The sequence below is a fragment of the Panulirus ornatus genome, chromosome 58, assembly GCF_036320965.1.
Source record: "Panulirus ornatus isolate Po-2019 chromosome 58, ASM3632096v1, whole genome shotgun sequence".
Classification (NCBI taxonomy): Eukaryota; Metazoa; Arthropoda; class Malacostraca; order Decapoda; family Palinuridae; genus Panulirus; species Panulirus ornatus.
The window spans coordinates 3,907,043-3,920,433 of NC_092281.1; the positions used below are offsets into that span (position 1 = coordinate 3,907,043).

At 41.6% G+C, this 13,391-nt stretch overlaps 1 protein-coding gene across 4 annotated transcripts in view; it reads left to right on the top strand.

The window, feature by feature from the left end:
- tty (tweety) overlaps positions 1–13,391 on the top strand; it is a 545,142-nt gene that overhangs the window by 446,312 nt on the left and 85,439 nt on the right. For 3 of the 4 annotated variants that reach the window (XM_071695809.1, XM_071695810.1, XM_071695812.1), the window contains one exon: positions 8,756–8,875. The exons of the other annotated variant lie outside the window; for it this stretch is intronic. In XM_071695809.1, coding sequence (XP_071551910.1) covers positions 8,756–8,875 — 120 coding nt within the window. The remainder of the gene's footprint in view (positions 1–8,755; positions 8,876–13,391) is intronic. 4 annotated transcript variants of the gene reach the window in all.

The following is a 13,391-nucleotide window of genomic DNA, read 5'->3' on the forward strand; positions in this document are numbered from 1 at the left end:
TGCTTTCCTAAATAAATCCCATTCCTCCCCCACTCCCCTTACTTCCATTGTTCTCACCTTTTTCCATTCTGTACTCAGTCTCTCCTGGTACTTCCTCAAACAAGTCTCCTTCCCAAGCTCACTTACTCTCACCACTCTTTTCACCCCAACATCCTCTCTTCTTTTCTGAAAACCTCTACATATCTTCACAAGATAATGATCAGACATCCTCCCAGTTGCACCTCTCAGCACATTAACATCCAAAAGTCTCTCTTTCATGCGCCTATCAATTAACACGTAATCCAATAACGCTCCCTGACCATCTCTCCTACTTACATGCGTATACTTAAGTATATCTTTCTTTTGAAACCAAGTATTCCCAATCACCAGTCCTTTTTCAGCACACAAATCTACAAGCTCTTCACCATTTCCATTTACAACACTGAACACCCCATGTACACCAATTATTCCCTTAACTGCCACATTACTCACCTTTGCACTCAAATCACCCATCACTATAACCCGGTCTCGTGCATCAAAACTACTTACACATTCACTCAGCTGCTCCCAAAACACTTGCCTCTCATGATCTTTCTTCTCATGCCCAGGTGCATATGCACCAATAATCACCCATCTCTCTCCATCCACTTTCAGTTTTACCCATATCAATCTAGAGTTTACTTTCTTACACTCTCTCACATACTCCCACCACTCCTGTTTCAGGAGTAGTGCTACTTCTTCTCTTGCTCTTGTCCTCTCACTAACCCCTGACTTTACTCCCGAGACATTCCCAAACCACTCTTCTCCTTTACTCTTGAGCTTCGTTTCACTCAGAGCCAAAACATCCAGTTTCCTTTCCTCAAACATACTACCTATCTCTCCTTTTTTCTCTTTTTGGTTACATCCACACACATTTAGACACCCCAATCTGAGCCTTCGAGGAGGATGAGCACTCCCCGCCCCGCATGACTCCTTCTTCTGTTTCCCCTTTTAGAAAGTTAAAATACAAGTAGGGGAGGGTTTCCAGCCCCCTGCTCCCGTCCCCTTTAGTTGCATTCTACAACATGTGAGGAATGCGTGGGAAGTATCCTTTCTCCCCTATCCCAAGAAAAGAAGAGGGAATGTTTGGGTGAAGAGAGTGGTGAGAGTAAGTGAACTTGGGAAGGAAACTTGTTTGAGAAAGTACCAGGAGAGACTGAGTGCAGATGGAAAAAGGTGAGAGCAAAGGACGTAAGGGGAGTGGAGTAGGAATAGGACGTATTTAGGGAAGCCATGATGGCTTGTGCAAAAGATGCTTGTGGCATGAGAAGCATAGGAGGTGGGCAGATTAGAAAGGGTAGTGAGTGGTGGGATGAAGAAGTAAGATTATTAGTGAAAGAGAGGCATTTGGACAATTTTTGCAGTTAATAGTGCAAATGACTAGGAGATATGTATAAATAAGGAGGCAGGAGGTCAAGAGAAAGGTGCAAGAGGTGAAAAAGAGGGCAAATGAGAGTTGGAGTGAGAGAGTATCATGAAATTTTCGGGAGAATAAGATGTTTTGGAAGGATGTAAATAAAGTGTGTAAGACAAGAGAACAAATGGGAACTTCGGTGAAGGGGGCTTATGGGTAGGTAGTAACAAGTAGTGATGATATGAGAAGGAGATGGAGTGAGTATTTTGAAGGCTTGTTGAATATGTTAGATGATAGAGTGGCAGATATAGGATGTTTTGGTCAAGGTGTTTGGTCACATGGAGAGAATGAGTGAGGACAGATCTACAAAGAGGATATATGTGTCAGAGGTGGAGGGAACAAGGAGAAGTGGGAGACCAAATTGGAGGTGGAAGGATGGAGTGAAAAAGATTTTGAGCGATTAGGGCCTGAACATGCAGGAGGGTGAAAGGCTTGTAAGGAATAGAGTGAACTGGAATGATGTGGTATACCGGGGTTGACATGCTGTCAATGGATTGAACCAGGACATGCGAAGCATCTGGGGTAAAGCATGGGAGGTTTTGTGGGGCCTGGATGTGGAAAGGGAGCTGTGGCTTCGGTGCATTATACATGACAGCTAGAGAATGAGTGTGAACGAATGTGGCCTTTGTTGTCCTTTCCTAGCACTTCCTCGCGTATGCACTAGGGGTGGGGGTTGTCATTTCTTGTGTGGCACAGTGGCAACAGGAATGAATAAGGGCAGCATGTATGAATTATTTACATGTCTTTGTATATATATATGTATACGTTGAAATGTATAGGTATGTATATGTGCGTGTGTGGATGTGTATGTATATACATTTGTATGTCGGTGGGTTGGTCCATTCTTTTGTCTGTTTCCTTGCCCTACCTCACTAACGTAGGAGACAGCGACAAAGTATAATGAATGAAATGAAAATGGTTTGGTTGCATGGAGAGAATGAGTGAGGAAAGATTGACCAAGAGGATATATGTGTCAGAGGAGGAGGGAACGAGAAGTGGGAGATCAAATTGGAGGTGGAAAGATGGAGTGAAAAAGATTTTGAGTGATCGGGGCCTGAACATGCAGGAGGGTGAAAGGCGTGCAAGGAATAGAGTGAATTGGAACGATGTGGTATACCGGGGTCGACGTGCTGTCAATGGATTGAACCAGGGCATGTGTAATGCCTGGGGTAAACCATGGAAAGTTCTGTGGGGCCTGGATGTGGAAAGGCAGCTGTGGTTTCGGTGCATTATTACATGACAGCTAGAGACTGAGTGTGAATGAATGGGGCCTTTGTTGTCTTTTCCTAGCACTACCTCACATACATGAGGGGAGAGGGGATGTTATTCCATGTGTGGCGAGGTGGCGATGGGAATGAATAAAGGCAGACAGTGTGAGTTGTGTGCATGTGTATATATGTAAGTGTCTGTGTGTGTATATATATGTGTACATTGAGATGTATGGGTATGTATATTTGCGTGTGTAGACGTGTATGTATATACATATGTATGGGGGTGGGTTGGGTCATTTCTTTCATCTGTTTCCTTGCGCTGCCTTGCAAATGTGGGAGACAGCGACAAAGCAAAATAGATAAATGAATAAATAATATATATATAAATATGAAAGCTGGCAAGGCAGCGGGTTTGGATGGTATTGCAGTGGTATTTATTTAAAATGGGGGTGGCTGTGTTGTTGACTGGTTGGAGAGGATATTCAGTGTATGTATGGCACATGGTGAAGTGCCTGAGGATTGGCAGAATGCATGCATAGTGCCAGTGTACAAAGGCAAAGGGGATAAAGGTGGGTGTTCAAATTACAGAGGTAAAAGTTTGTTGAGTATTCCTGGGAAATTATATGGGAGGGTATTGATTGATAGGGTGAAAGCATGTACAAAGCATCAGATTGGGGAAGAGAAGTGTGGTTTCAGAAGTGGTAGAGGATGTGTGGATCAGGTGTTTGCTTTGAAGAATGTATGTAAGAAATACTTAGAAAAGCAAATGGATTTGTATGTAGCATTTGTGGATCTGGAGAAGGCATATGATAGAGTTGATATAGATGCTCTTTGGGAGGTATTAAGAATATATGGTGTGGGAGGCAAGTTTCTTGAAGCAGTGAAAAGTTTTAATCGAGGATGTAAGTCATGTGTACGAGTAGGAAGAGAGGAAAGTGATTAGTTCTTAATGAATGTTGGTTTGCAGCAGGGAAGCGTGATGTCTCCATGATTGTTTAATTTGTTTATGGATGGGGTTGTTTGGGAGGTGAATGCAAGAGTTTTGGAAAGAGGGGCAAGTATGCAGTCTGTTGTGGATGAGAGGGCTTGGGAAGTGTTGTTCGCTGATGATACAGCGCTGCTGGCTGATTCGAGTGAGAAACTGCAGAAGCTGGTGACTGAGTTTGGTAAAGTGTGTGAAGGAAGAAAACTGAGAGTAAATGTGAATAAGAGCAAGGTTATTAGGCACAGTAGGGTTGAGGGACAGGTTGACTGGGAGGTAAGTTTGAATGGAGAAAAACTGGAGGAAGTGAAGTGTTTTAGATATCTGGGAGTGGATTTGGCTGTGGATGGAACCATGGAAGTGGAAGTGAGTCACAGAGTGGGGGAGGGGACGAAAGTTATGGGAGCATTGAGAAAGGTTTGGAAGGCGAGAACATTATCATGGAAAGCAAAAATGGGTATGTTTGAAGGAATAGTGGTTCCAACAATGTTATATATCTGTGAGGCATGGCTATAGATAGAGTTGCACAGAGAAGGTTGGATGTGCTGGAAATGAGATGTTTGAGGACAATATGTGATGTGAAGTGATTTGATCAAGTGAGTAATGAAAGGGTATGAGAGATGTGTGGTAATAAAAAGAGTGTGGTTGAGAGAGCAGAAGAGGGTGTATTGAAATGGTTTGGTCACATGGAGAGAATGAGTGAGGAAAGATTGACAAAGAGGATATATTTGTCAGAGGTGTAGGGAACGAGGAGAAGTGGGAGACCAAATTGGAGGTGGAAGGATGGAGTAAAAAAGAATTTGAGCGATCAGGGCCTGAACATGCAGGAGGGTGAAAGGCTTGCAAGGAACAGAGTGAATTGAAATGATGTGGTATACCAGGGTCGACATGCTGTCAGTGGATTGAAACAGGGCATGTGAAGCGTCTGGGGTAAACCATGGAAAGATTTTTGGGGCTTTATTGTGGAAAGGGAGCTATTGTTTCGGTGCATTATACATGACAGCTAGAGACTGAGTGTGAATGAATGTGGCCTTTGTTATCTTTTCCTAGTTCTACCATTTACACATATGGGGGAAGGGAATTGTCATTTCATGTGTGGCGGGGTGGCAACAGGAATGAATGAAGGCAACAAGCATGAATCATATACATGTGTATATATGTACATGTCTGTGTATGTATATATATGTATATGTTGAAATGTATAGTATGTACATGTGCATGTGTGGACGTGTATGTATATGCATGTGTATGTGGGTGGGTTGGGCCATTCTTTCATCTGTTTCCTTACGCTATGTCGCTAACGCGGGAGACAGCGACAATGTATGATAATATGAAATATTATTATTATTATACTTTGTCGCTGTCTCCCGCGTTAGCGAGGTAGCACAAGGAAACAGAAGAAAGAATGGCCCAACCCACCCACATACACATGTATATACATACGTGTCCACACTTGCATATGTGTCTACACTTGCACATATACATACCTATACATCTCAACGTATACATGTACATATACACACACAGACATATATATATATATATATACACATGTACATAATTCGTACTGTCTGCCCTTATTCATTCCCGTCGCCACCCTGCTACACATGAGATGACAACCCCCTCCCCCCGCATGTGCACGAGGTACCGCTACGAAAAGACAACATAAGCCACATTCGTTCACACTTAGTCTCTAGCTGTCATGTATAATGCACCAAAACCACAGCTCCCTTTCCACATCTAGGCCCCACAAAACTTTCCATGGTTTACCTCAGACGCTTCGCATTCCCTAGTTCAATCCATTGACAGCTCATTGACCCCGGTATACCACATCATTCCAATTCACTCTATTCCTTGCACGACTTTCACCCTCCTGCATGTTCAGGCCCAGATCACTCAAAATCTTTTTCACTTCATCTTTCCACCTCCAATTTGGTCTCCCACTTCTCCTCGTTCCCTCCACCTCTGACACATATATCCTCTTGGTCAATCTTTCCTCACTCATTCTCTCCATGTGACCAAACCATTTCAAAACACCCTTTTCTGCTCTCTCAACCACACTCTTTTTATTACCACACATCTCTCTTATCTTTTCATTACTTACTTGATCAAACCACCTCACACCACATACTGTCCTCAAACATCTCATTTCCAGCACATCCATCCTCCTCTGCACACTTCTATCTATAGCCCATGCCTTGCAACCATATAACATCGTTGGAACTATTATTTCTTCAAACATACCCATTTTTGCTTTCCAAGATAACGTTCTCGCCTTCCACACATTTTTCAATGCCCCCAGAACTTTTGCCCCCTCCCCCACCCTATGACTCACTTCCGCTTCCATGGTTCCATCCGCTGCCAAATCCACTCCTAGATATCTAAAACACTTCACTTCCTCCAATTTTTCTGCATTCAAACTTACCTCCCAATTGACTTGTCTCTCAACCCTACTGTCCCTAATAACCTTGCTCATATTCACATTTACTCTCAGCTTTCTTCTTTCACACACTTTACCAAACTCAGTCACCAGCTTCTGCAGTTTCTCACCCAAATCAGCCATCAGCACTGTATCATCAGCGAACAACAACTGACTCACTTCCCAAGTTCTCTCATCCACAACAGACTTCATACTTGCCCCTCTTTCCAAAACTCTAGCATTCACCTCCCTAACAACCCCATCCATAAACAAATTAAACGACCATAGAGACATCACACACCCCTGCCGCAAACCGACATTCAATGAGAACCAATCATTTTCCTCTCTTCCTGCTCATACACATGCCTTACATCCTCGATAAAAACTTTTCACTGCTTCTAACAACTTGCTTCCCATACCCTATATTCTTATTACCTTCCACAGAGCATCTCCATCAACTCTATCATATGCCTTCTCCAGACCCATAAATGCTACATACAAATCCATTTGCTTTTCTAAGTATTTCTCACACACATTCTTCAAAGCAAACACCTGATCCACACATCCTCTACCACTTCTGAAACCACACTGCTCTTCCCCAATCTGATGCTCTGTACATGCCTTCACCCTCTCAATCAATACCCTCTCATATAATATCCCAGGAATACTCAACAAACTTATACCTCTGTAATTTGAGCACTCATTTTTATCCCCTTTGACTTTGTACAATGGCACTATGCAAGCATTCTGCCAATGCTCAATCACCTCACCATGAGTCATACATACACTAGATAACCTTACCAACCAGTCAACAATACAGTCACCCCTTTTTTAATAAATTCCACTGGAATACCATCCAAACCCGCATTAGCATTAATGAGATGGCCTTGATTAGGGCATCAGCAGCCTGTGTCATCTCAGTTACTATAAAAAATAGATATAATGGATTTGAATTCCTGGGAAAGATTCATTACAAAGAATATTTAAGAATTATTTTGCTAACAGAGTAACTGAATATTGGAATATATTACCACATGATGTAGTTGATGTAAACACTATTCAGGCATAAAGAAATTTTGATATTTGTTTCAAGGAAATAAGGTATGGGGATTAGAATTGTGTATTCCTTCTAATAGACATTTGGGAATATTTTGATAGATGATCTTGTCACAAGCCAACAGGTCCCTTGTTATCTCTTTTTTACATGTATTTTCATGGAACAACTTTACATGGAATCAACTTTGAAAATGGACAATTTTTGTTTTAGAGACTCAAAGTTGACCTTGACATGTATTTTCACAGAAGTATTTGTTCTAGAATTTCAAGACAATCAGTTGATGGGAACAAAAGCCACTTTTTTACAGATGATGGATGATGACACATGACATTGACATTGGAATACCATAATATTATTTCAAGATTTAAATAATGAGACTAATTTCATTGTCCTAAAAGTCATTGGATACAAAAGTAAAGGTACCAGTTATTTACAATTAACAAAGAACATTGTGTAAAGACAACAGATGATGATACACAGTGCTGACATTTCTGTACTATGATAGGAGAAAAGAATTTTTGTAGCAAATGCCATAAAGGTGTTCAGTCTGGACTGGAATCAGTGGATGCTTTTGTTCCCATATTAGAAGCTTCTTTCAGTGATTTTGAGTTTACCAGACGACTACTGTCAGATGCTGTTGACATGTATGTTTTGCCAAAACCTGAATTTTTCAAAAGGTGAAGGAATCCATTGGATATTTCCAATTCAAAGCTTTCCTAGGTAGATAGGAGAATGCTGCAGATGAGTCGGTTGCTGAGGTCATGGATATTCCTTATGTGAATTTATAAGGAAACTTTTTGCTTGTAAGTTTAGTCCTCTGGTAACTGACGTATTGATGCCTTACAATACATAATCACTAATGCAGTAAAAGATGGCATGAACATAGACAATTTGGGACTGCTAAGAAACTCTCTTACGATATCATTGTCATTTCTTTTACGGTTAGAATTTTTAGATTGTAGAGTATTTGCTGTAAACTCCAGGATGGTTGAAGAGAAGTTCATTACAGTAGCCATGAAAATATTCTCTTTGAAATAGAAAGAAGACTTGAAATGAGGGAAAATTTCTCATTTGTAACATTTGCATGTTTCCCCTAAGAAAGCTTATGTGCCTACATCTGGAAGGATTTCTCTTAAGGAAAGCAGCTTCACTCCTAGGCAGAAATGATCGATTGAGATGAAACTCACCAATGACTTTAGTCTCTCCAAAAACAGACAATCCTTATGTCTCTGAAGAAAAAGCAACTTGCTTACCTTATTTCTGGTAGCCAGTCCTATCAAGAGTAGGGCTTTCAATGCTGAATTGTTCAAAGACAAGTTCATGCTAAGCATTCTAATTTGCAACAGGTCCATCACCTTATCCAAAGTCCAAACAGATACCTATCAAATAGGATCAGATCCCAAAAGAATATTCTTTCACAGTCTCAAAAAAAAATTCTCTAGACAAATCATTGTTAAATCTAGCTTAATTGTTCCACAAGAGCTGACTTGTATGAAGGAACAGTATTAGGTTGCAACTGATGACATTATGAAATCACTGAGCAAAAGAGGTCACTTTATCACATATGTTCTGCAAAAATCAGATGAATTGGTTTTTAGAAATCCAAAAGAACTATTACTAAGTATTTGCTTAGATGCTTTCTCTCATTACAAAGGTGTGTAGTCCTGGGAAAATTGAGCGATGTTAGGACCTCAACAAGAGAAGATTCCCCTAGATGGTCCTCTTTAGGAGAGAATCAACATACAAATGTTCTACCTGCTGCTGGTAACCACAAGTAATTTTCCTGGTTAATAATTACGTATTTTTACTTGTTTCTACAGTTCAGGGAGAGAGTTCTACATTTATGGGACCCCATCTCCTGAGCTTTCCATGCCTTCAAGTAGCATTTTAAACATTTGTAAACTGATTTGTAAACTGCCAGCATCCACCACCCTAATGCTAAACTAGTTCTTTTTGATATCCTTTCTAACTAGTTTGTTGCCCTGATCCTTTTCCCATGTAGGCTTTTTTGGCAAGACTATGTGGGTGAAGGCAGATAAGAATGTTTGCTTAGAATATTGGTTTTGAGCCTGTGGAAAGCATCTTCTTCAAGCTTGTCTCCTGACTTACCCTCACCTCATCACCCTACCCACTTTTCCTGACACTTCTGTTGTACAACGTTTCTATTTTGTGTATTCCCCCGTGCACACACAAAATTAGAATCCCATACATGTTATATCTGAATCCTATACATTCCTCTATATTGGTATGGGAGGTTGTTGAATGGACAGGGGCTGACTATGGCTAGTGGCATGGACCCTGCATGTTCAGGCCCCGATCGCTCAAAATCTTTTTCACTCCCTCCTTTCACCTCCAATTTGGTCTCCTGCTTCTCCTCATTCCCTCCACCTCTGTGGGAGACCAAATTGGAGGTGGAAGGATGGAGTAAAAAAGATTTTGATCTATCAGGGCCTGAACAAACAGGAGGGTGAAAGGCATGCAAGGAACAAAGTGAATTGGAATGGTGTGGTATACTTGGGTCGACGTGTTGTCAATGGATTAAACCAGGGCATGTGAAGTATCTGGAGTAAACCATGAAAAGTTTTGTGCGGCCTGGATGTGGAAAGGGAGCTGTGGTTTCGGTGTATCACACATAATAGGTAGAGTCTGAGTGTGGACGAATGTGGCCTTTGTTGTCCTTTCCTAGCGCTACCTCATGCACACATGGGGGGAAGGGGGTGTCATTTCATGTGTGACGGGATGGCGGCAGGAATGGATGAAGACAGCATGTATTGATATGTGCATGTGTATATATGTATATGTCTGTGTATGTATATGCATGTATATGTTGAAATTTATAGTTATCTATATGTGTGTGTATGTGGGCATTTATGTATATGCATGTGTATGTGGGTGGGTTGGGCCTTCCTTTCATCTGTTTCCTTGCACTACCTTGCTAACACGGGAGACCGACAAAGTATACTAATATATATATATATATATATATATATATATATATATATATATATATATATATATATATATATATATATATATATTATTTTATACTTTGTCACTGTCTCCCGCGTTTGCGAGGTAGCGCAAGGAAACAGACGAAAGAAATGGCCCAACCCCCCCCCATACACATGTATATACATACGTCCACACACGCAAATATACATACCTACACAACTTTCCATGATTTACCCCAGACGCTTCACATGCCTTGATTCAATCCACTGACAGCACGTCAACCCCAGTATACCACATCGCTCCAATTCACTCTATTCCTTGCCCTCCTTTCACCCTCCTGCATGTTCAGGCCCCGATCACACAAAATCTTTTTCACTCCATCTTTCCACCTCCAATTTGGTCTCCCTCTTCTCCTCGTTCCCTCCACCTCCGACACATATATCCTCTTGGTCAATCTTTCCTCACTCATTCTCTCCATGTGCCCAAACCACTTCAAAACACCCTCTTCTGCTCTCTCAACCACGCTCTTTTTATTTCCACACATCTCTCTTACCCTTACGTTACTCACTCGATCAAACCACCTCACACCACACATTGTCCTCAAACATCTCATTTCCAGCACATCCATCCTCCTGCGCACAACTCTATCCATAGCCCACGCCTCGCAACCATACAACATTGTTGGAACCACTATTCCTTCAAACATACCCATTTTTGCTTTCCGAGATAATGTTCTCGACTTCCACACATTCTTCAAGGCCCCCAGAATTTTCGCCCCCTCCCCCACCCTATGATCCACTTCTGCTTCCATGGTTCCATCCGCTGCCAGATCCACTCCCAGATATCTAAAACACTTCACTTCCTCCAGTTTTTCTCCATTCAAACTCACCTCCCACTTGACTTGACCCTCAACCCTACTGTACCTAATAACCTTGCTCTTATTCACATTTACTCTTAACTTTCTTCTTCCACACACTTTACCAAACTCAGTCACCAGCTTCTGCAGTTTCTCACATGAATCAGCCACCAGCGCTGTATCATCAGCGAACAACAACTGACTCACTTCCCAAGCTCTCTCATCCCCAACAGACTTCATACTTGCCCCTCTTTCCAAAACTCTTGCATTTACCTCCCTAACAACCCCATCCATAAACAAATTAAACAACCATGGAGACATCACACACCCCTGCCGCAAACCTACATTCACTGAGAACCAATCACATTCCTCTCTTCCTACACGTACACATGCCTTACATCCTCGATAAAAACTTTTCACTGCTTCTAACAACTTTCCTCCCACACCATATATTCTTAATACCTTGCACAGAGCATCTCTATCAACTCTATCATATGCCTTCTCCAGATCCATAAATGCTACATACAAATCCATTTGCTTTTCTAAGTATTTCTCACATACATTCTTCAAAGCAAACACCTGATCCACACATCCTCTACCACTTCTGAAACCACACTGCTTTTCCCCAATCTTATGATCTGTACATGCCTTCACCCTCTCAATCAATACCCTCCCATATAATTTACCAGGAATACTCAACAAACTTATACCTCTGTAATTTGAGCACTCACTCTTATCCCCTTTGCCTTTGTACAATGGCACTATGCATGCATTCCGCCAATCCTCAGGCACCTCACCATGAGTCATGCATACATTAAATAACCTTACCAACCAGTCAACAATACAGTCACCCCCTTTTTTAATAAATTCCACTGCAATACCATCCAAACCTGCTGCCTTGCCGGCTTATATATATATATATGTCTGCCAAATCCACTCCCAGATATTTAAAACACTTCACTACCTCCAGTTTTTCCCCATTCAAACTTAACTTCCAATTGACTTGTCCCTCAACCCTACTGTACCTATTAACCTTGCTCTTATTCACATTTACTCTCAGCTTTCTTCTTTCAGATACATTACCAAACTCAGTCACCAGCTTCTGCAGTTTCTCACCTAAATTAGCCACCAGCGCTGTATCATCAGTGAACAACAACTGACTCACTTCCCAAGCTCTCTCATCCACAACAGACTGCATACTTGCCCCTCTTTCCAAAACTCTTGCATTCACCTCCCTAACAACCCCATCCATAAAAAGATTAAACAACCATGGAGACATAACGCACCTCTGCCGCAAACCAACATTCACTGAGAACCAATCACTTTCCTCTCTTCCTACACGTATGCATGCCGTACATCCTCAATAAAAACTTTTCACTGCTTTTAACAACTTGCCTCCCACACCATATATTCTTAATACCTACCACAGAGCATCTCTATCAACTCTATCATATGCCTTCTCCAGATCCATAAATGCTACATACAAAGCCATTTGCTTTTCTAAGTGTTTCTCACATACATTCTTCAAAGCAAACACCTGATCCACACATCCTCTACCATTTCTGAAACCACACTGCTCTTCCCCAATCTGATGCTCCATACATGCCTTCACCCTCTCAATCAAAACCCTCCCATATGATTTCCCAGGAATACTCAACAAACTTATACCTCTGTAATTTGAGCACTCACCCTTGTCCCCTTTGCCTTTGTACAATGGCACTGTGGAAGCATTTTGCCAAACCTCAGGCACCTCACCATGAGCCATACATACATTAAATAATCTTAACAATCAGTCAACAACAAGGTCACCCCCTTTTTCAATAAATTCCACTGCAATACCATCCAAACCCGCTGCCTTGCCGGCTTTCATCTTCCGCAAAGCTTTTAGTACCTCTTCTCTGTTTACCAAGTCATTCTCCCTAACCCTCTCACTTTGCACACCACCTCGACCAAAACACCCTATATCTACCACTCTATCATCAAACACATTCAACAAACCTTCAAAATACTCACTCCATCTCCTCACATCACAACTACTTGTTATCACCTCCCCATTACCCCCTTCACTGATGTTCCCATTTGTTCCCTTGTCTTACGCACTTTATTTACCTCCTTCCAAAACATCTTTTTAGTCTCCCTAAAATTTAATGATACTCTTTCACCCCAACTCTCATTTGCCCTCTTTTCCACCTCTTGCACCTTTCTCTTGACCTCCTGCCTCTTTCTTTTATACATCTTCCAGTCATTTGCATTATTTCCCTGCAAAACTCATCCAAATGCCTCATTACTTACTCGATCAAACCACCTCACACCACATATTGCCCTCAAACATCTCATTTCCAGCACATCCACCCTCCTCCGCACAACTCGATCTATAGCCCACGCCTCACAACCATATAACATTGTTGGAACCACATTTCACTCAAACATGCCCATTTTTGCTTTCCAAGATGACTTTCGCCCCCTTCCCCACCCTATGATT